The sequence below is a fragment of the Lagopus leucura genome, unplaced genomic scaffold (genome assembly GCF_019238085.1).
Source record: "Lagopus leucura isolate 7727_CA_CO unplaced genomic scaffold, USGS_WTPT01 Super-Scaffold_100027, whole genome shotgun sequence".
In the NCBI taxonomy this organism is placed as follows: Eukaryota; Metazoa; Chordata; class Aves; order Galliformes; family Phasianidae; genus Lagopus; species Lagopus leucura.
The window spans coordinates 6,901,472-6,925,534 of record NW_024962278.1 but is presented as its reverse complement, the minus strand read 5'-3'; the positions used below and the strand labels follow the sequence as shown (position 1 = coordinate 6,925,534).

General features: G+C 46.5%; 1 protein-coding gene across 3 annotated transcripts in view; it reads left to right on the top strand.

The window, feature by feature from the left end:
* Window positions 1–24,063, top strand: part of NEURL1B (neuralized E3 ubiquitin protein ligase 1B) — a 111,264-nt gene that overhangs the window by 23,932 nt on the left and 63,269 nt on the right. Inside the window, exons 1-2 of one of the 3 annotated variants that reach the window (XM_042880685.1) lie at window positions 7,187–7,260; window positions 9,069–9,141. The exons of 1 other annotated variant lie outside the window; for it this stretch is intronic. In XM_042880685.1, the coding sequence (XP_042736619.1) occupies window positions 9,126–9,141 (16 nt within the window). In that variant the 5' untranslated portion in view covers window positions 7,187–7,260; window positions 9,069–9,125. Of the gene's footprint in view, window positions 1–7,186; window positions 7,261–7,387; window positions 7,428–9,068; window positions 9,142–24,063 lie in introns of those variants that run through there. One more of the 3 variants, XM_042880684.1, reaches the window with a different exon arrangement.

Below are 24,063 nucleotides of genomic sequence, written 5' to 3'. Positions count from 1 at the left end.
AATCCTTTGATCAACACTTCTGCCACGTTTCCTTTCATTTTTCCTCCTTTTCTCTTTTTCTCTCCTCCCTGAGCAGCTGCGCCAGGGAGATGCGTGGAGCAGAGGGGCCTTGCTGTGCAGCTGCTGGCAGCTCTGTGCACTCCTGGGTGCTGCAGAGTGGGGTGGTGGGAACACAGCCTGCAGAGTGTGGTTTTATAACACATGGAGGGCTGGCTGTTTCAGCATCTCCTCTGGTGGAGGAGCAGTGCATGCCTGTGTTGCAGGGAGGCAGCTTCATGGTGGGCTCACCAGCAGCAGGGATGACACAGCAGGGCCTGATTTATCTCAGGAGCTCTGCAGAGGCCACTGGAGTGCCACTGGTACTCCCCACACAATGCTTTATTATTAGTTAGCAGCACAGTGCTGTCACTTTGTATTTTGTTAATATCAACACGTTACAATTTATTTGGAATTTATCTGTCTACACCCTAAGGCCTTTCGTTGGCCTCCCCACTGGCTTCAAACATCAATAGAACTTGTGATCTTGAAGCAGGAGGATGGGGTGGCAGAGAAGTCACGTTTGGTCCAAGGCGCTGATGAGTTTTGTGCTGCTGGCTTAGCTATGTGTAGCTGGCATTGCGCTCACTGCAGCACTGCAGCTGATTTACTGCGTGCCTCTGTTTGGGTCACTCAGCTTCCTGCTCTGCTGCAGTTCTCCACCTCAAATTAGCACAATAATGATTTATTTCTCAGCTTTGATTTTGCATGTGACTTTAATGGTAATATTAATTTCCAGCGTGTGCTTCAAAGGGCGTAATTTGGGAAAGTGCTCTGAAGTTTTCCATATGGTTATCAGATAGTGACTGTAAAAAAAACCCAGACCTCTACTAGATCTAAACTAACAATGGTTAGTGAGAATAAAAGCAATTTGCAGTCAGTTAACGTTCCATGTGATTATTTGTATGTAGCTTTCTGACCACCTGGTGAGAAGTATTATAAACTCTGCGAGGAGTTTCTGGGTAGAAGCCCCTGTGGGGCCATGTGGGTGCTGCATTCCTGTGCCCTGCAGCCGCCATTGCTAGGGCAGCTGCACTTGCCCTAGGAACAGAAATATCCCTTTGTATATATTTGCTCTGTTTTTTTTTCTTCTTAATGCTCTTCTGAGGATGGGAAACGAGTGCAAAGCTCTTGCAGGTGGGAGGAGAGGAATGCTCTGTTGTGAGCCTGCCCCTTCTCTGCCTCCTGCTTCCACTGGGAGCTCAGATGGGCCACTCGTTCCCTCTACACCTTGATTTCCCCCCTAAAAAGAAATTGCAATCAGGCAGTTTCCAGATTTGCATCCTTAAATTCATAGATCAGCCCCATAGACGTGTCTTTATCAAAGCAAAGGTGGAGGTGAAATGAAGTCTTTCCTCACACCCAACATCCAAATGACTCCACAACACAGGCCTATCCTGTGTGTGGAGCTGATGTGATGGGGTTTTGGGGAGGTGCTGTAGGATGGGTATTATGAGCTGCTGAGAGCTGCTGGTTAATTTGGAGAGCGTAGTTGTCCTGGCCACTGCCCTGGGTATGGGAGCACGGAGCTTAAGGAACAAAATTGTTTGCTGAGCAGTATATGACAGGGTGCAGATGTTTTGTGTCTCTCATCCATTGAGGTCAGTTGGAGTTCTGCCAAGATGAATGATGTGCACTTAGAGGAGGCCGAGTCCCTCCCGCAGACGAGTGCTGAGGGACTTCTCTGTACACTGCAGGATGGTAGCTTGGCCCCAGCAGCATCTCTGTGCAAGCAGGCCTTGGGGCTGCTTGAAGCTGACATCAGGGTAAATTGAGAGCAAGAAGGTCCTACGTAGCACAAGTGCTCCCCATGGCAGGTTGGCTCTCTCCCTATGGAGCTCCTATGGTGGTTCACTTCTCTTGCACAGTTGCAAGCCCCTTTTCTCTCCTCTCCGGGGGCATCTCAGTGCTGCGCTGGTCTTCAGCCCCTGCCAACACGAAGCTCTACGCTCACGAGCTCTATTTATAGGGAATGTAATAAGATATCAATTAAATGAAAACAAACTGAAGATGTCTGACAATGGAAAACTTAGAGTGAAATGAAGTTATTGGTAGCAGTTGCTTAGAATCTCATCAACTCTTTATAAATGATCCCCATTGCTGTGCAATGCTGGTGACAGCCCCTGCATGGGGCCGGGGCCAGAGCACCTCCCTGCTTGTACAGGGGGAGATGCTGATGAGAAATGTTCATTAAGAACATGTTGGATGGAGACTGCTAATTGGATATCATGATTTAATGTTTTCCTGTTTGCATGCTGTATTTGGAGGCTATGGTATTTATGGTCCAATGGGGAGGATGTGAGCTGGCATCCAGAGATGAGATTTCTGTTCCTTCACTGCTTTATGACCCCCTTTCCTCTTGAAAAATCTAGCTGTGGGAAGGCCAGGAAATCAGAGATTTGTCTGAGTGAATTAGCCTCTGTCTTTCTAAAAGCCATTTTTCTGTACATTCAGCTGCACACTAAGTATTGCTTTGGCTTGCTGCCCTGCACCTCTGCTGTGTCAGCACTGGGAGAGCCTCCCAGTCCCATCCCAACCAGCCCTTGGTCTTCAAGGCTGTCTGAGCATTTAGCTCTCCCATGGCTTCAGGAGGGTGGCCGTGAACATATGTGTTTGGGACAGAACCTCTGCTCCTGACACCATGCTGCCCAGGGCATCTCTGTGCCCTTTCTTCAAAGCTACCTGAAAGAGAAAGAGCTGGAGCTTCTTCTGCTTTGTGTTCCCAGCCTGCTGATGTTATTCCTTGCCTAGTGTTATCTCTTGACAGATTACTGTGATGTACAAAGCAAGGAATTCATTATCTTTGCCTAGATGAAGTCTTATCCTATTTGTCCTTGCTGTTATTGCCAACTCTTTCAGAACTTCTCTCTTCTGCTGCTCACTTCTTGGTTCCTACCTCTATCCCAGCTGCCCTGGGCTGCTTTTGCCAGGTGCTCTGTCCTCCACTTACCCACCTGAAAAGCTACCATGCAGAGCAAGCTGCCTCATCTGGCCTTCTAAAAACACATGGGACATGTTTATGTGCTGCCCCCAGGCTCTGTTTGATGTTATTTCATCAACTGAGGGCAAGAGGAAGGGAAGTGCTGAGTTGAGGGAATTCAATAGGTGCTGTTTAAAAAAAGAAAATATGTCCAAAACCACAAACATGATCTCATGCAACACAGACGTTGTGATCTGGGAACTACAAAGGGCTGAGTTTTTGTGTCTGGACAAACAAAGGAACAGAAATAGCAACTCAAAAGTATTCATTGTCAAAATGATCCTTGCTCCCCGGCCATATGATTTATACGGAGCAGAAACCAGGGCAGCTGTGCTTTGCACCTTTGTATGAGTGAAGAAGAGTGAAAGACCAGGGAAATTCATTGCTCTGGGTTTAACCCTGGGTGCTTCTGTGGTATCAAAGAAAAAGCTGCAGTGGCCTAAGTCACTGGATGGCTTCTTCGTGCCGACATTAGAAAATCAGCCTTCAAGTCATGCTGTGGATGAAGTGCATGTGATGTCACTGCCTCTTCTCATATAGAAAAGTCACTTGGAAGTTACATGCAGTACTTTGAGCCTGCCCTGGTATTTGTACGGACAGCAGCATCCTGGGGTTCACTCTGGCTGTCCTTCTTATCAGCTGCCTCCTGTTACCCTTTCTGTCCAGGAAAGCCAGCTCTGGCAATCTCTGATGCACCTCTATGCAGTAACTGCCTCAGAGCAGCACTGTAAAGGGCCCTGAGAAACCGTGGACAGCATGGAGCTGTGAAAATTGCATTCCAAGGGCAGAACTGGCACTGTGAGTGTAGGTCAGCACCAGGCTCTGCTCTGCTGACCCATCTTCCTTTTGCCTTGTTGTTTTCAGCGGGACTTAATGTTTTTTCCCCAGGGTCCCTATTTTTTTTCTTCTTTGGATGCTTGGGTCTGCACAGATCAAACAACATACTTCCATCATTACAAGTCAGTGAGTCACAAGAGCTGTAATGACTCTATCATAAAAATAACCTTAGAGCCCTAGTGCAATTGCTGTGCAGGCTGGGATGTGTTCTTGCATTCTCCAGGGATGGCTGGAGGCAGACTGAGGAAGAGACCCGAGGAGGGACGGTCATGCTCATGAATAGGCTTTGATGATTTCTCATATCTGCTTTTTGTCCTACTCACAGACAGCTTTCTACTCTGATCTGAAATGGATGCTTCCTTTGAGCCCTCCTCCATCTCTATTCCTCTTGTTTTGTCTCTATTTCTTCCTTTTTTTTTTGGGGGGGGGGGGGGGGGAGGGAGAGGGGAAGGGTAATGGTGGTGGTGTTCAGAAAGACCTCATCCATTAATAGAACAGTGCCTGCTCCAGATGCTTTAGCAATAGTGCTGCAGAACAAATGATATTTTAAATAATCAGCTCTTTTTTGTCATTCCCTGCCATTACTCAGGAAAGAGGAGCGATAGCATTATTTTCTGATGCTACTCAACTGATGCCTCTTGCATCACTCTTGAGCTCTGCTGAAGGTGCAAATTCTCAGACTGGAGGACTGTGGAAATGGGGTGCTGCCCTGCAGGACATCACGGCCCCTTGTCCAGCCTGGATGATGGGTTCTTCAGTAATTCAGTGTGGAGCTGGGCTCAGCTGAGCATTGTGCCCTGATTTCCCAATGTGTGCAACAGCTGCTGTGCAGGCTGCCATGAGACTTTATCCATCAGTTACATTCGGGACTTGTCTTGAGTCCTAGGGAGTGAGCCTAGGAGGACAAGGACTATGTGAGGTGAAATGGCACATTCCATCACCTGTGTATCTTTAGGAACATGCTCTTGATGGCCTCAGCTTTATCTTCCAGAGCTGCTTTGTCTGTGTCACAGGAGGAGGATAGTGTTGGTGAGTGGCTTTCCCAGAATAATCCAGCAATAATGGGTTTGAGCATGAGATGAGGCTCACTTTGAGTTGTGAGCAATCCAGACACATTCATGAGACGCAGACACAACTGGGCACAAGTAAGGTATTCTTTTTTGTTTTTCAGTAGTATTCATTATATGAAAAATGGTAAATGGAACTACTTGCTGAGCCTCTTACTGGTTTTCCTGTTTGTTTCTGCTTTTTTTTTTCACAATTTGGCACAGAAAGTACAGCTCTTCCAGCTGTTGAGTTTCAAGTTACCTTCTCTGGATATCTGTGTCTTCTGCTGTAATTTCCTGTAGCTCTTCATGGTGACTCCCCCAAACTTCCTAGAAGAGCCACACAGCTGGTGAAAAATCACCTTGGAGGTGATTTTGGAGGGATGCAGTTTCATTTTTGAAGTCCCAGAACCTCCCTTCCTCATCCTCAAAGCCTACAGGAGATCTGGTCTTACGGAAAACTCAAATTGTGCATTTTCTTTCAGAAAGAAAAAGCTGCCTGGAACCGAAACTGTTTGGTGGTGCATAGTATTTGAAAGAAAAACAACAGCAAAACGTGAAAAGTTTCCTGGAGAGATGAGAGGACAAAGGGTCCTTTCTGTACTCGTTCTGTGAATTTAAGGACAACTTGATCTGGAATCCCATGCAATGTGCTCAGAGGCTACACAGTGTTCCCCACCTGCAGCAATAGCTGCAGGCTGGATTTAGTTTCCCAGGGACGAGTGATGGCCAGGATGCCAGGTGTAGGAAGATGCTGTGCCTGCGTGTCCTTCCTCCCTTCCATCCTGCTGTCACCCATGCTGGGCTCCCCAAGTTCACACAGAGTTCTGCCCCGGCCATGGGCTGCTCAAGGATGTTGTGGTCATCACCTGCACTCTGTCTGCTCTCAGCTCTGGGCTTTGGCCCAGGAGAGCGATCCGTCGTACTGAATTGTGTCATGTTGTACTGACTGTGTTTGGGAGGAATGAGGCTGCTGAACTCATTTTGCCTCTGACCTGAGTGGATAGAAATGCAGGTCTCCAGATGGGCAGCCAAAGGGCTGTGCTGAGTGCTGCTGCCCCACCTCACTGAGACCTGCCTTTTCCAGAAAATCCCTCAGATTCCTGGAGCACGCACCAGACCTTTGCTCCATCCTCAGATAGTGCCCTGCTTGCCAAATGGTGTTTTATCAGCTGCCTGCTTCAGCCCAAGGTGATACTGACCTGATACTTGGGAATGTGTGGTCAGAAGACACTAGTCGTTTAATGTATGATGTTATCACCATTTCTGGGAATAGCAGTGGTGCAAAATGAAGTGAAAGCTCCAGCTCCTTGCTATTACTTTCCTAGGAACTCCTAACCTTGTTAGAGCTGTCCTTCCCAGTGCTTCCTCACTGGGGAAGCAGCAGCCCCAGCTCTTCACCTGTGCCTGAGATCAGGATGCTTTCTTCACTGATGTGCTGCTTCCAAGTCCTATCCTTGAAGACTTAGAAAAGCAAATTCCCTCTGCAAAGCATAGACATAGGGGAACTGCTCACCCACACCAGAGCCATACCTTTCCCCCTCCTCAAACAAGCTCTCCCCCTGCTGCAATGTCAGTCCTTAAGAAACTGATTCTGAAAGTGAATCTGTGTGACCATGACTTTGCGCAGCTTGGTCATCAGTCAGCAAGGCCTTTGTACTTTCATGCTTACCAAACCAATTCTCTGAAGGACATAGGAATCGGGTTTTTTTCCTTCCAGTTTCTTTCATGCAGATCACACATGTGATGTCACTTAACCACTTGGAGATACTTATAAATTGTTACATCTGTAGCTAATTAATCTTAAAGGCTTGCTGGTAGGATTGTCTAGCACTTGTAAAATAAAAAGCATTCATGCCATTTTTACCTGGCCTTTTTTTATAGTTTACAGTCTAAATCTTATGGTTATCCAGTATGTGAATTTGGGCAAGTCATACAGCTCTTGCAACTTATTTTTTTCCATTGAATGCTAATTCTGGTAGCTCTTAGCAGCTTTTGTAGGCTACTTTGAAATTGTATGAGATGAAGAGCACAGCGAAGTTGCTAACTAGCTTTGGCTTAATTCTACAAGTAGCATGTCTATTGATATGGATATTGGCTGCAGATAAAAGCACCAGTCTGTCTTGGTGATGATATAATTGGAATGAGGTTTTAATCCAAAAACTGTGAAGACAGACAAGACTTTTTCAAAGGAATATATTATTTTGGATCATTCAGTGACCTTGGAGCTCCTGATATGTAAAGTCTGCTTGTGACCGGCTCTTCATTTCTTTAACTGGTGGTTAGATGTCAAGAGGAACCAGAACGTTGCTGTATGGGACCTGCTGAATCACAGCCTGAACCACTGATGGATCACCTGAGGTGAGCCCTAGGAGCACAGCTGAAGGCAATTCACCCGTGCTGCTGGAAGGGGTGGAGCTTGGCTCCACATCTCCTAGACCCCATTTAAGAGCTGACTACCAGAGGGGAAGGATCTCTTTCTGGAGATCCCTCCTTTTGGCATTTTGGCCAGTGAGCCCAGGACAAGGGTAAGCCCTCTATTCTTTTTTGGTGTAATAACCTGCTTAGCCAAACTCTCTCATGTATTTCTTAATGATAACATCTGTATATTCATTGGTTATGCAGTTGCTCCCTAATGTGCCTTGGGGTACTAAATCCACCTTGTAAATAAATGGGGTTCGAGTGCTAAATTACTGCAATGATTCTGATATTTTGCTTTCTGTACAGTTTTAATGAAGTTGTTTCTGTGTAGTAGCAAGGGAGTGTGCTGGATCCACCACAGTCAGCTGCACTCCTTCTACCTACGTACACTGAACGTATAGAGATCATGTCTTTGCCAGTGGGTGGCTGGCACTGTGGATAAGGACCTGCCTCTGAGTCAGCTCTAATGCATTTAATACTCCCCTTCAGGCAATAGTAGCTTACACTTGTAAACTGAAAAGCTCTTTTGGGTTATGTTGCTCTAGATAAAGTGTTACGTGCTGTACTAACCCATAGCATGCATCACAGACTGATTTAAAAACCATGCTATGCTCTCAGCTTTAATGTACTAAAGAACAGCCAGGACCTTGACAGCTCGCTAAATCAGAGAAGTGATTTGGAACCATTATTTCCAGAGTGCATGTGTCTGGCTGAACAGCCCAAATTGTAGCCTCTGTTAGAGTAGTTGCAATTAATTAAGCATTGCTGTGATGTGCTGGCCTGGGCTCCTGCCTCCATCCCGCATAGGAAACAAGCACAGAACTGACAGGGTGGTAGGAAACAAAACAGGACAAAAAGTCTTGGTGGTGGTGAGCGAGGGAGAGGGAAGGAAGGGAGGGAAGCGGAGCACTCACTAGCAATACCTGGCCTGGAGGTAGATGCTGGCAGCTGCTGTAGAGCAGGGCTAAGGATGGGACCATGTTTGTGATCACACATGCTCACCAAACTGCACCACTGCTGGAAATGTTCTCAGGGATTGCAAACCACAGATTACTGAACTCAGTCCAAGCTTCCATCCAAATTGTGTAGGTTTTGTAAGATAGGAGAAAAGACATGAATATTGGGTGCATGCATCTCCTGCCTTGCCTTTCCTATGTGAAATGGTGAGGTTAGTCCAGAGAAACAAAGACGCTTTTTCTCCTTATTTTGGTGGACTGATTAGATTTTAGCTGTGACATCTGTGATTCTCGTTACTGGAATCAGCGCAGTACAGTCTGACTGCCCCGGATAGCAGGCTGTCGCTGTGGTTTGCCTGCAGGCCACGTGCATGCAGGAAAGCAAAGCCACTACTTAGTTTGAAGCCCTGCTCCTAAGAGGGCTGTAATACTGAAGTCACAGGGCATCCGAGCGACCTAGATGTAAATTACTCTGATTTCTGGGGGTGTATAGCCCTCTTAGCCATTTGAAGCAGAACGGGTCTGCCCAGACTTACTGCTGCAGGATATCCATTCATCAAAGTACGTGACATGAGTAGCAAAGAGTTTCCCATCTGGAGGACTTTCTTGACCCCCTGAAATCCATGGCAATACTCCCACCTCTGAGCAGAGGCTTTGCTGCAAAGAAGCAACAGCAGGACCTTTGCTGATGAACAAGGATAGAAGGCAGATATGCTCAGTGTCTCTGGAACACTCACAAAGTTTTTTGATGTCTGCCTTATTCACTACATGTCTGTTGATTTTTCATTTTAGGTTCCTTGCATTGCTGCTTATTTGACTGATAAGCATATCCACGTGAATTAGAGAAAAATGGGTCAGTCTTTAAGTAAGTATCTGAATTAAGATTTTTTTTTTAAACATATTTTCTCTGAATATTTTTCACTGACATAATAGTAAGATCTTAGACTGTCCTGAAAATCTGATGTCTAAACCATCTGGTGGACGTGTAGATCATACCCTTCTTTCCTAACACGTATGGCCTTAGATAATTAACCTTTGCAGCACCGCTGAGACCTGTAAAGAACTTGCTGATCAACAGCAAGGCAGCAGACCTGTTCCAGGTCAGAGGAGTTGGTGTGGGAGCTGGGATTGAATCCAGATCTCCCGAGACAGGGAGGTTTTTGAGGAATGTCTCTAAGGACATCTGGAAAGTCACTTTGTATTAAAAAATAAATTTAAAAAAATCGTAGGACATCCAATGCAGAAACAGCATCTCAGTTGTTCAGTTGTAAGAATAAGAAGTTTCTTAATGACCTGATGGAAAGGCTGCAGGGAATTCTCTTTATATCTGAAACTCCCTAATGGTTAATGCAAACCTCTTCTCTGTGGTGGATGTATATTTGCACTGGGAAATTGAATTAGTGTTTCTTACTTCTAGACAGCTCCAGTTAGACTTGGGTAACCTCAGCTGAATCTCCTTAGGTACTGACATGGCTGTGCGTGCAAAATGTCTCTGCCCTTCCCCAAGGGTCACCACTGTCTCCTGGCTGATCCCTCACACAATGATGGAGGACGCAGGTGGAAGTTTGGCTCCTTGTGGCCTTGGGAAGAAAACCGCTCTAAATTGGAAACCCTCATTGCTGAGGCTGCTCTGAATTAGCTGACAGCGGACCTCAGACAGGAGTTAATGAGATGGAGAGTTACAGCCCCATGGGTGGGTCAAGCTACACTAACTGCGTATCCCTTTGTATCATTGATGATCCTCCTCAGTGCCTCAGATCAGATGATCACTCCTCAGTGATGATCCACTCATCAGTGCCCTGGCTCAGGTTATGAATACTCTGTCCCCTGGTGCAGCTGTAATTAATCCCTCTGTGCCCATATGGTGGGCAGGTGTGCTGCCCTCCTTTGAGAATCTGATCCTGGTTTTACCCTGAGTGTTGGGTTTCCAGAGGGAGTCTGGGACACGGGAGCAGTGGGGTGACAGCCAGGGCTGAGCCCCTCCTGGGCACACAGCTGTGAGAGCAGGAGGCTCCTGAGATGGGAAGCGCTGCTCTGGTGGTGAGCAACAGAGCCAGGTACTGGGACATGTATGGCACAATGTCCCTGAGGAATGAGGCAAAGAGAGGGAAGTACAGCAGCTTCCAAGGTAGGAAAACAGAATCTGCCACTGAACTGCAGGGCTTTGGTATGATGGTTATCCATTAGAACATGTGTTGGGAATGTGTGTAGCCAGCATATATAGCAGTTGGATAACAATTGCAAGAGGGTACTTAAAACCCCAGCCTTCTTTCTTATAGTAGTGGGGTCCTGGTAGTTTGGAAAAAATGTTAGTGGTTTTGGGGTTGGTTTTTTTTTTTTTTTTTGAGTTCTTGGAGGAAAAACTCCCATGTAATTTCTCCTGCTTTTGCAGCTTCCTCCATTTGCAGTTGGACTGTGCTGCTGAAGCAGCTGACGCCTTCTGCTCTGGCAGAAACTGCCTTGTGCAGGGGGGGCTTTACGATCTTCTGTGATGGATGGGGCTGGGCAGATTGGACAATTCACTCCTTATGCTCTAGATATGACATGCTCACCAGAATTGAAGTAATGCATCTGAGTTGAATGACACTTGGTAGCCTACAGACAGGTCACAGTGGACTGCTACAGATCTTCCTGGGTGCACGTGAGCTGGCAAATTGGTTGTTTGCTTCTAGATTCTTCTTTGCAAAGCACTAAAACATGCTGTGGAATCCTTAGGACAGAAGCTGCACTTTTCCCCCTCTGGCTGGGCTGGTTATTTTGAAACAAATGATTTGGGTTCAACAGAAAGCCCATGCTGCCTCCGCCTGCTCTCCCTGGGTGCTGCTTAGGGCTTGGCTGTGCTGCAAGTTGTGGAAAGGTCTCATTTCCAGCCAGGCTTCCTGGAGCAGAGCCAGCTTCTCCCAGCTTCCTAGCAGGATTTTGTATTACTGTGGCCTCTGAGCCCAGCTACTTGCTTTTCAACTTTTCCAGCGTGCACTGGGCTCCTACTGCTGATGCTTAGATCTTAGTAAGCGTGGGTTAAGCAGTGCGTGCATGCGATTGGGGTGCAGCCTTTGTCTTGGGAAGGGACAGGGAGAGGCAGGCAGGAAGCTGCTTGTGACCGTTTTGTTTGTTCAGTTGCCTCCAGGTCCCCTTTGCTCCACTGGAGCTCTTGGAAGGCTGTTTGGAGGCACTCAGGAACAAATTGGTTGCGACTGATTTTGGCAGTTCTTGTACCCCTTGCTCCTGACAAGCATCCTGCTGCAAAAGAGCCTTCCTTGCTGGTAGTATTCAGGAGTTGGGTGGGTTAGTAAGCCCAGAGAACACAGCAGGGCCACGCTTTGTGTATTAGGGCTCTTAGTCTGCATGGTTTGCACTGGGGTTTGTGTTAAGGCAGAGCAACTGTAAGAGACTAATGAACGTTGGTCCAATGCATGCCCAGTGTCTAGAATGTAGTTTTGTGCTGTGTAAAAGGGGATGGGCACATGCAGTTCCTGAAGTTCTCTGCCTACTGGGCCATTAAGCTGTGGTTTATAATGTTTTGAAGGACTTTTTTTTTTTTTGCTCCTAGAGCAAGGGCTTGGCATGATGGTACTGCTGGGACAGTGAGCTGGTCCTTTCTGGAGCTGTTTCATAGACTTCTGTCTGCAGAACAGCGTAAAAATAAATCCCTTTCAAGCCTGACACAGTAAACTTCATTAAGGAAACTCAAATTCTGAAGGAAAAAATGCTGCTTCCCTCAGTCCCTGAACAGCAGCAGAAGTGTCACTTGAGTTGCTGACAAACTCCTGCCCCATCTCTGTGTGCAGCCTGCAGTAACTCCCCCTCTGAAATGTGAAGTATTTAGAATTGCCAAATTTGGAGTTTCTCATCCATTTCCTCCCTTAGTTTTCATGGTGGGGAAAGATGAGATGTATGTGCTCTGCACACACTGCACAGCCAGAGTTGCCTCCCTCAGCCGACGACCAGCAGGGTTTTCAGGGTTTTGCAGCCGGTTGTGTTTCTGGTGACCTAGATGAATTCTGATCCCTGATGCATGTGGGATTTCCCTCCCTCCCACTTTTAGCTTTTAGGGTGTTTTTTTTTTTTTCCCTTTATTGATAGTTTCTGACATTTTTGAGGGAAGCTTGTGCTAACTAATAATTGAACCACCAACAAAAAGCATGAAAAAGACCTCAACTGAACTGAGGGGATTTGTTTTCATTTAAATTGGCAAATTCTGTAAATGCAGAGCAGGAAAACATGATCTTCCCTGTTGTCATTTCTTTATGGGAAACAGCTTGAGCCGTGTGTAAGGGGCTGTGCCCTCTGGAGGGGCTCTGTGCCGAGGAGCTGTGTTTCCCACAGCCTGTACTCCTCCCTTAATCTTTTGCTCCAGAACTCAGGATGAATCTCTGGGCTTATTGGGGTGGGGTTTTTTTGGTTTTTTTTTTTCCTAATCTTGTTTTAGAGCGAAATCTCTGCTGACCTGCCAACCACAACAAGCAGCGCAGGATCCTGCTGCCTGTGAGTCTGCCCCTGGCAGCCCCTCTGCTCAGGGTTTATCTCTGAGGTTGGAGCCCAGCCTGGGGTTCAGATACTTTCCATTTTACAATTCAGAGTAGTATAATAAATGAACAAATAGCAGCCTCTTTCCCAAGCACACACACATATACGTGTATACACACATATGCAAAGCTTAATTCTTGCTGTCCGTGGGCCTGGGGGCTGTTTACATACAGCACTGCATGTTTATATATGGAGTTCATCTCCTCAAGTGAAGACAGATTAAGCAGCGGGGTGAATAGACCAGTTATGTGAACTATGGGATTTCCAACCTAGAAACACTGCCAACACCAAGCCAGACAAATTGGTAGCGCAGCAGTGTTTCTCATTAATGTACATCGAAAGTTGTGCCTTGCTGATAATGCACTACAGCATCCTGCTGGGAGGTTTGGGAACCCATCTGGGAGCAGCCAGCAGAGCTGCATTAGAGGCTGGGCTGTGTCTTCTTGCTTTCCTCTCTTTGTCTTCGGAGAACCTTGCAGGGAAAAAAGCCATCCAGCTCCTCTGTGCTGACATCCTGAAGTCTGTGGAAATAACAGTATGTGGATGGCATGGTTTGCTGAACAGGAATTAGACTATTGCAGTCTCCCTACAGCCTTTTCCTGCTGTATTTGGTTCCCGTTTTCCATCCTCAAACAAATTATTTCAAACTTAGAAGTAAGGTTACCTGTCAGAGTTGTACACGATGGCTTGCTTTGTTGTTGCTAGTGTTGATACTGATGCTCAGGTTTGTGGGGTGGTTTTTGTATTCTACAATGAAGCGCTTTCAAGTTCTCTCCAGCCTCTGCGCTTCTAAAGTAAAGCTTCTCCTGCTGACAGCAGGCTGGGGCTGGTGATGCTGCTGAGCTGACCTGAAACTGCTGATTCTGCTGGGAAACACTGGACAAAAGAAAAAAATCAAGTCCAGTTTTTTTTACAAGATAGGAAAGAGCAAAAATGTACATTTTTGAACTTAATGCTTGTTCTTGGCAGATTCTTCAGGGCAGAAAATGTCTGCTGTATGGTCCAAACCATCAGTCACATTCAACCATTGTTCAGGGGCTGGTGTCAGGTGGGTAAGGAAAACACTTTGGGGAGTGTGAGCACGTGTCTGCAGTGGTGGGGAAGGCATGAGGCCATGCAGCTGGCCAGACAGTGCAGATGGTGCTAAGCTGCCTACGCTGGGATATTATTGTCTCTCCTTGCTTCACTTTGGAGAAGGAAGCTGGCACTCAGCTCTCATTGTTTGGAGCCAGATAACAGTTTGTGGTGGGACCTGGCTGGGCCTTTCACTTGCTGCATCATGATGGATTAATAGGAACAATGCATTAGTGTGTTGTGGAGACGGATTAGGAACCAGCAAACCTTTCCTTTCCCAGCCATTGCTGTGTTTGAATGATGGCTTAGGCATCATTTTATCGCATGAGTGATCGTCTCTTACCTGTCTGAAAGCATCTGCCTGCTACCTGCAGAGGTGGCACAATCAGTGTCTTACGAAGTGCTGATATCAAAAGTGCCCGCATGCTTGGAGCTGTTTTGCATCACATTAACATTTTTTTCACTGCCTATTTGTAGCTGATTTATTCATTAGGATCAATGCAGATATGCTTCTTGGAAAGCCAAAATGCTGCAACTAGCACTATTTTCTCTTCCCCCGACAGTGTTTCCTTAGAGGGGGTTATGTAGCTTCAGGATATGAATAATCTGGGTCAGCCTGTCCCCACATCAGTCTGAATTCCTTCTAGTAACTGTCATGTCTGCAATGCCATGTTGTGCCTGACTGTTGAAATGACAGAGAATAGATATCTGTGATTCATGGAAGGGAATAAGAAAGGCAATTAAAGTTAAGAATTTGGATTTGGCATAGAGATAGCCCAGAAATGCCCAGGAATGAGTTTTGACCTTGAACTGAAAGAATTTTGCACTGAAAAGCTGTGTCCTACGTGGATAGCAAGGTTGTGAACAGTGGGGAGTCTGGGGAACAGTCTGGGGAAGGATGAGTTTCCCAGTTGCTGCAGATCTTCAGGGGTCATGGTCCCTTGCCCATCAGTGTGTGCTCCCATCAGTTCTTGTGCAGAGTGGCCCAGGATGAGCCTATGGGGGTTGTCCACATGGTTGGAGTAAATCTAGGGAAACCTTTATGTGTTAGTGGCTGATTTTTCAGCTGTTGCTCACTGCCATCTCACTATCTTGTGTGGTTTTCTTTTATGGTGTTTGTTATTTTAAATACACAGTTCTCTTATCTTTCCCAAATCCCACTGAGTTACTTCTGGTTTCTGCCATTAGCTGTCTGTTAGTCTTTATGTGCTCCCTGAGGGCTGGTTAGGTGAAGGCATGGAGTGCAGTGCTCTGCTGGAATCTTGCTTGAAGGCTCTGCAAAGCAGAGTCCCGTGGAGCTGGGAAGCTGCCAGCAGGCTCAGGCAATGCAAACTCCTCCATCTGGGTAGGCATGACTTATGGTGTATGTAAGAAGCTCGAGGTGCTCCATGCAAGCCGAAGCATTGCCCTACCACTGACAGAGATCCTCCCTACAGGGCAGACAGCAGCTATATTTCACTAAGCAATCCCATTAGCGTATAAAAGCACAATATGGACAAGAGTTCTGTTTCCACTGAATGGTGCCTGGGTATTTTATGTTCCTCGGTGTTGAAGTCTGGCTGAGCTGTCAGCTTCCACTCTGAAACGAGCCAGAGTGTTTTCAGCAGTGTGAGTGCAATAGGGATGTGATTTTAGGGTTATGCATCCATGAGCTCTGGGCTGATGGAGCGAGTGGTGCTGACTGCCTTGTGCTGGGATTGGGTCTGTGAAGTGCTCCAGTTTGGCAAGGCAGTTATCTTGGCTGTTCTATATTTTTTCATTTAGAAATGTGCAGTTCTTATCTTATGAAAATAGAGATATTTCTCCATGAAGACGGAATTTCCCTAGTTAAACATCCTGGTTCATCTGCTTCAAGAAACATCCTCCCTTCGTTATTTATTTGCATTTATTTGCCAGTGTTATATAATTATTAAATAGAACTTGAGACAATGAAAATAATACTTTATGGGAATGTTCTGACTTCTTACAAAGGTCTTAATTTTGTGAAAGTGCCCTTCTGACTTGCCATCCTCTGTACAGAGTTGCGTAGCAACTACCTGCCCTCTTAGGTCCTGTTTGGAATGGAATATTTTTTTTGTGGTGAAGATGAACTTGACTTTAAAATAGATATTTTGATCCTATTGAGTCATTTCTCTCTGGGAAATAAAATGACTTGGACTATGATTAAACTTTTCACAAATTTGGTCTGATGATGGATGTTTCTTGCCAGTTCCAAAATGTTTTTGTTTGGGACAGTTGGACTAAAACCAAAGGAAACTGAGGGTTGGGCTGAGTGATGCTCCCTTCTCATCCAGAGGCTTGAAAACACACCCATGGCAGGGAGAAAAAGGGATTTTTGTGATTTATTCATTTGCCCGATGGATGTTCTGTTGCCCCAAGTGTGTAAGTGACTTTGAGGATCCCATGGGAGTGAATCCTATGAAGAATCACATGAAGAGTTCCACCTGGTCCATGCAGGTGTTTATGGGACCATGTTTCAGTTGAGCTCCCTAGCTTCTGGGAAAGGGAAACTTCCCTTCTGTAAGGGTGCCTCATGCTCTGAGGATTTGTCAGAGTTCTGTTACCTTTCCTTTGGAAAGCCATGCTCTCTGCTTGGTACAGCAGAACTGGGGCTGTCGTCTTCCACTGGTGTCCTCAATACTGAGGAGGCAGCAGGGATGGAAGAACGGAGAGGACGCTGATGAGAATCATTCAGCTGAATGACAGCTAATGTGGGGGAGATGAAAACTTCTCACAGATGCTTGTGGCAAAGGCTAGAACCTGATGTGAGTTTTTCTCTCCTTTAAGGCAAGTTTGGCTCCTCTGCCTTTGTGTGACCTCCTGATTTAGCACCTCAGGTCTTCCAGGGTGGTGAAGAAAATAGCTGCAGTGATGGGCTGTGGGTGTAAATACTCAGTCCCTTGCTCTGAAGGAGCTGAGCCTGGCTGACAGTGAAGGCAGTTCACACATCCCTAATTAGTGTGATTACTTGCAGGCACAGCTGCTTCTCCTCCACACCCCAAGGCACAGCACTCCCCACCTGCACCCCAGCCCTGCCAGGAGGAGCCCGATGGATGTGAGCTTCCATCCCTGCCCTCCTGGCTCTGGGCTTACACTAGAAGAGGAAGGGAGCCATGGTTCCTCTGTGCACATAAAGCAGCGTGAAGCCAATGCCTGAGCTGCTGGCAGGACAGTGAGGCTCTTACTCTCTCACGACAGCTCAGCCACAACACCTAGCCTTGCCAATAAGCCTTCCCCCATCTCGCTTCAAATTGAGTAAATGCCTATTTATAACAGGAGCTTAGTATTGTTTGTGCAAATGTGTATATCTGGCTGTATCTGTTTTCTCTTGTGGGATTTCTCTGTGAAATCCATTTGGTAAATGAATCTTTCATCTCCTGAGGCCTTGCAAATCTCTTGTGCAACCTCTGGTTTCACGTTCTGCATTATGCCTTTTTTTAGGCTAAACAGATAACCTTGAGACCCACTGAGACTTTCTTTCCCGGTTAGTCCTTCTAGAGGATCACAGGACTCTGTGAAATATGTATTCTTCAGTGGTTATGAAGAAAAATAAAAATTCCGAGTATCCCTGAGGAGGGGAAATAAAGGCAGCAGCAGGGATTTGTTAACATTTAGGCAGAATCAGCCAAGAGACTGACACTGTCCAGATGGAAAGACCCACTTCCTGGCTGTAAAGATAACTCACTAAAGGAAACATTAGTTGTGGCTGCATTGGCAATGAGAAATACAATCTCTGCCAAGAATTCACCCCAAGTCCAGTGGGAGCTGCTTCTTTTCCTTTCCCTTGTGTGAAGGGTTCAAGTTTACTTAGTTGGGAAATATGCCTAGCATTTCCTGGAGGGGAATGATGGCCTGCTAGGTAAAGCAGACTTGTGAGAGCTGGAGTTAGTTCCTTGCTGTGCAGGTGATGATGGATGGCACTTAAATGTGGTAAGGTGTGGTTGCATGGCTCCCTGCTGGTCTGCATCACCTGGGCAAGGCCATTGGTGGCACACTGACACATCATGAGCACCTCCATGCCAGGCATCCAAGCGGGATGCTTGAGCCTGCACATCCTGAGCAGCTTCTGGCCATCTCAGCTCAGTGATGTGCGATGCCAGACCTTGTTCTGTCTCTGCAGCATTGTATTCCCTCTGCAAGGAGGATGTTCAGCAGTAGGCATGAACAAAGAGCAAAGGTTTCCAGGTTTGCCTGGAGGGACTGCATACAACAGTGATTTTGTTGGTTAACCCCTCCCCCTCTCCCCCTAAGCTTGCTGTATAGCAGGGAGAGCTGAACCGGCTGTGCTAATGCTTCACATGCAGCCAACGGGCAGAGGATCTGATGAGATTATATTTGTCTGTAGTTCTCTTTCCCTGAGGTATTCAATAGCCTTTTAAGCTACAAAATTAACTGAGCAAATTGAATGCTAGGCCATAGATCAAGAATTATTGGCTCATGATTTGATGTGGAGGGGAACACAGGCTGTATTGCAGCGTGCATTTAACTCTCCACATTTAGACCACCTCACTTTGATGTGCACAGCACGTTAATTCACTTATTTGAAACGATGGAACCCATCGCAGCCCAATGCTGGGCTCCAGCCCATGGCTGTGCCTCACACTGTATGTGTTTTACAACCTTTTCTTTGTTGCCATGGCACAGATAAATACTTCAATGCTTTTGCTTTCGGATCACTGAGATTTTTCTGTCTGTTCAATTGATTGTTTTTCCTTCTTTCAATTTTTTTTTTTCTTCCCATGAAGTTGAATGTTATGCTCAACCTGGGAACGTCCCTTTGTTAACTGGGCATGATGCTTATTTCCAAGTGCTAGAAGTGATATGTTGAAAATAATCTTTGTGTAGATCTATTTTGGTTTGCACTCTTACAGAAGTTTCTGAATTTTACGTGGATTCAAAATACTTCTTTATCATCTTGGCTTTCCAGAGTGACATAAATAACAGCACTAAGTGTGTAGCTTCTCTGGGGAAACTGAGTTTGTGTAAGAGAGCATGGGAATGAGGATGGATACATTTTTTTCTTTAGGATGAAGTTTTAGAATAGTTTGCTTGTTTGTGAACATCACAAAAGCAATAAAAGGAATTGACTTTCTGATATCTGCAACTGGATTCCCAGCCATCCTTTCCATAGAAGCGGTGACTGTTCAGCATGGAGCACGTCAGGCAGGTGCTCCATACAAGATGTGGCTTTCCCAGGCTTATCCAAGCTGGAGCTGTATCAGAAGGCCAGGGCTATATCTTCAGCCCTTTTTAACCTTCTCCTTGATCCAGGTTTCCTCTCTGTTTTGGGTCAGGTCACTCAGAATCTCCTGTCGGTTTCTCACAAATGAAAAACACTCCAGCAATTTTCTATTTATGATTTCTTTTTCTATTTATGATTTCTTTTTCTATTGTCCTGTCAAAGCTGGTTAGGATCCAGTGTGTCCCAAGTTCACTATTGTCTTCTGGCCCAGTTGTTGAGGGCATAATTTGTCATGTTGAGATCTGGAATAGGTCCATGCTGCACTTGCTGTGCTTGATCACCATCTGTAGCCAGCTCTGTCCTGCACTGAGAGCAGTGGCTTTAATGTGGGTTGGTGGAGGTTTTCCCTATTTGATTTTCTCTTCTGTGTTTCTTTCTATCTGACACAGCCAATATGTTTTGTAAGTAACTCAAAGTTGATATCACCTAAGAAGAACCTGTGCTCCTATCAGTTTTGATATGGCAAGGGAAAATAGCATCAGTTTCCTGAAAACCACACTCCTGGCCTGACAGAAATAGCTGCATGATGTGGGTCACTGCGACACGACTGGCAGTCCTACCAGGAAGGAATAAACCAAGGAATGTTACAACGCTGAGGAGTTCTGTCCAAATGCCAGGGAAAAGGAATAGGGGAAAAGCGATGGCAGAGCATACTGCAGATCAGAACTGACAGAGCTGCTACGGGAGCGTGGGTGAGAAGATGGCTTGCTGATGTTTCATGTCAGAAGGAAACCAGCGGGGAGATGGAGGGAGAGAGTGATGTGTACGTGCCAGTGGGACCAGGGCTCAGATTGCCTGGAGTGACAAGGGGTCAGGCGAGTGCTGGGACAGGCTGGTGGAGCTGCTGAGATTTAGTACTGGTCACGTGCAAGCTGGGAAGGATGCTCGTTAGTAAAAGGAAGAGCTGTATCTATTAGATGTAGTTTTGCTGAGAGCAGCAAAACATTTGGTAACTTTCTTCAGCCATGTTAATTTGCTGTGTTACATAGCTGACCTTCCACAAACAAGCCATACACATTAAGCACCCTACAGAGAGCATGCATGTGCCTTCAGGGATCTTCATGCTTGGCTGCAGCCAGGAGAAAGCCTCGCACGCTAGTCTGTTTATTGCTAGATTCCCAGTGTTAATAGCTCTGGGATTTCAGCATCAGGCTGGGAGATAAAGGTGTCATTTCTTTCCCAGGTGGGCTTCTCATCCTGCCATCTCTGAGGTGCTGTGTCTACCAGGAAATCTGAGGATTGTCTCTGAGGCTTTTGAAGAGCAAACGGAGGTGCATGCATTTCTATGTCAGTGCAATATCCCTTGTCCTTGGTTGCTTCAAACCTTGGCTGCTCCCCCACACTGCAAACAGCCTGTGCCAAGCGTCCTGCATCCTTATTTTCTTTTGCATCTTCAGCCCATTAATGGCTTGCCACTGGGACTGCTTATGAGTAGGGAAGGAATTGGGAGAGTTTGTTATTGAGCTGAGTACATGGACAGCCCCATGAGTTCCTCGTTGTAGGAGAACTACTTGTGAAGTGTGTCCAACTCCAGCCAAGGGAGCTGACCTCCTGGTCTTTGCTGACAGAGCTGTGCTCACTGCTTTCAGGGCTGGGTCTCAGCTTGTGCCAGTTGGCACTTTCCATCTGCAAGCTGTTGTGATTTGCTCCAGATGGTGTGTGAGAGCTGCTGTGCCCCCGGTTACTGGTTGCTCAGCTCACGATCTTGCTTTGGCATTTTCCATGCAACCATTCGCACCCTGGTCTGTGGTGGATGAGGAGGGGGCATGCTGGGCTCTTGTGTACTCCAAGAAGTCTGTTCCCATCCACTTCAGATTTTAATCACTTCCCAGAAAGTGCGTCAAAGGCAGAATGAAAAAGGTATTGTTGCCCCCAAAGTCTGCAACTGAAATGGAAACATTCAGCTGAAAGGGTGGAGACTGGAAAGACTAATGGCAAAGCGTCAGTGATCCCAAATTCAGATTACGATGCCCTGGTTTTTGTTTAGGTTTTTTATTTTTTCCCCCTGTATTCTCTCGTTTTCTTAGTGCCTTCTGAATGGGAAAAGGATGTTTGTGAGGAGTGTTTGGATGAAGGAGCTGGGAGAAACTGAAGGAGCAACATGCAGCGTCAGGCGAGGGATTGAGAAATATGGCCTGGATGCAAAGAGCTCTGGATGAGACTAAGGAGAGGGGTGCAGAAGGGTAAAATTTTAAAATAATAAAAAATAAATTAATAAATTTAGAAATGGAGGAAGGAAGTTTGTTGTCTCTTCTGACTTTCTGCCATAGCTTTGCTCCTGTGGTGCCCAGCCTCTACTTCTGCCTGCTCTCTCTGCTCTTCTGCCACCTCCTCAACCACTGTCACCCTCCAAAGGACTCAGCACAAACTCCTGAGCTCTGCTGCCCTTCCTGACTGGATCTCAGCCCGGGTTTCGTGTTGTGCCCCCTCTGTGGCAGCAATGGCACAGGGAGAGCTCCACCGCAGCGCTGGGGCTGTGTTTGTGTCTGCTCCGTTTGTTTACGTGCTCAGTGTAAGCGGTGGTTGAAGACACACAATCTATTTATGTTTTCCATCAAGATCTTCCCATGCCTGAAAGGCAGTCTGCTTGACTTAGCATTCCCGAGATGCTGCCAAGCACAGCAGAGTGCTAAGAAAGTGCCTCCTGCCTGCGCAAGCAGGAGGGCAGCAGGAAGACAGTGAGGCTAATGCTTTGTGAGGCATTTCTGTGCTGAGGCAATGGTTGTTTGGCCTAGAAGCAATGCTACGGTCCCATAAATCAGTTAATACCAGAGTTGGGGTTGCAGCACACTACACACTTTGTGTTGAAGGTGACTGAAGAAAGAGTGGGGATGTGGAGCTCTGTGCCCTTCTTTGCACTATGTGAGGGAATGTGCATGTTCTTGAAAGGTTTCCTTCTGTTTGCTTTTTCTGAGTATGGAAGACAAGCTGATGTGGTTGTACTCCTTATTCTCTGCACTCTGATGAGATAAACGTCAGAACTGAACCAGAATATTTTCATTGAAAAGGGCAAAGAGAAAGAGTAAATGTGACATCTCTTAAGCCTGACTGTCTGCCTTGAAGGTGCACAAGCGACGAGAGCTTCAGCTGCTCTCCTCCATCCTTTCCTCCTATGTGTGTTAAGGATATTTTCTCCTCACTGCAGAATCTCTCATTACTCATCTCCTCCCCATTGATTCCTTGTGCTCCTCCAGGAAATCCTCTGGCAGCACAGAGGCACAGCATGCAGCAGGGTCCCCAGTGCTCTCCCTCATGCCTGTGCATGGCACTGGTGCCAGTGTCAGTGGTGCATGGGGGCTGCACAGTTCCTCTCCAAGCAGCTCCTGTTCCAGGCTTGCAGACAGACAAATCTCCAAGGGGAAAATACAGTGGGCGGATTTTTTGCAGAGGGTTATGTTTTTAATCTGGCAACCTCTGCAGCTATAGATAGATGTCTGATAAAACTTCTTTGCATGGGGTGTAGGCAGACGAGAAGGGATTTTCATCCTCAAGTGTATCATAAAAGATGCAGTAAAGGCTCTTGTGTCCTGATTGCTGTTGGAGGACTCTGCTTCCACTGAGGAGCACTGTGTTCATCAGTATCTGTAAGTAACTGAGACATGTTGGGCTGCACAGACACATACTGTGGTGAAGAGTTTCTTGCATACAGTGTGTGTTCTTTCTGGTCATCCCAGCCATTTCTGTCCCTCACTGTAGTCATCCTCATGGAAACAATGCGGCTTAAGGCCTAAGTTTTTGTGCACAGTCCTTCATTTTTGGAAGTGCAGTCAGTAGGGGAAGTGGGTTTTCCACCACGATCTGCACCAAAAGTTCAGGCATCTTGAGGGTGCACGTGTTGCCTGCAGTTAGACAGGAAAGAAATCTTTAGAAAGGTGGCGAGGGTATTTTAAATAGCTTGATCTAAAATTGATACTGCTCTGTGTCTCTGTGACAGCAGGCTAAAATAATATTTCGAGGCAGATGAAGAAAGCTGCCTGATGTGGAATTTGGTTGATCATGACTGACGTGGATATTGGGGCAGTTCCAGGGAGAAGACATGTATGAGCAAATCCTCTGGCAGCTCAGCAGCAGAGTGGCTTAGTGCCTGGGTAGAAGATTTCAAGAGGTGAGATCTCAAGAATAGCAAAGCACCAGAAATCTTTGTAGCAAAGAAGAGCATCTGTAGAATATGCCAGGTTCCAAAAAATCAGCTCTCTCACATCTAACCAAGGCTAGGGCAGCGTGCTCTGAGCAGGTAGGTGGCTGGCCCAAGGAGTGCAGTGTGCCCCCCCGGGTACCCCTGAGCAGAAGGCACGCCGTGGCCATGCAGCATGCTTACTAGTCACAGCATCCCTGGGAAGAGGGGAAGGATCCTCAGAGCAAGTTTTTCAAACACATCTTGGAGCCTGTGCTCTTCCCTTCTTTTAGTCAAAATTTGTGCAAAATATCGGGTGGAGAAATGAGAGGCACCTGACTCAAATGGTTTACTGCCTTCTTCTGAACTGTTTTGTTTCTGCGCTGGTAGTTTTGCAGTCAGGCAGCATAAGAATGTAAAGGGGAAATTACTGCTAAACAGCCCTTTCTAAATCACTGTCAGCAAGTAGCAGGAGATGAGCCAGAAATCCTGTTCTTGTCAGCCTCACTCCAGTAATGCATTGTCCCAATTCAAGGAGAGCCCTCATCTTTTTCAGCTGTGTGTAGGTTGAGCCAAGTAGTAAGTCATGTAAATGATCGATTTGCTTTACTGCAGGTGATTGAAATGTGGCACAGTGGCAGGAAGAGTAGCGTGCGTGGCTTGAGATGGATGAATAATGAATGAAGAAATAGTTTGCTTGTAAATGGCAGCTCCTGATTTTCAGCTGAAGTTCCAGGTTTCCATCTTGCTGTGCCTGGCTTTTGTCATGTAAAGCAGAAGAGAAGAGCATGAGGCCTGCGATGGCACATGGCTGGGCTGGTGGCATCCTG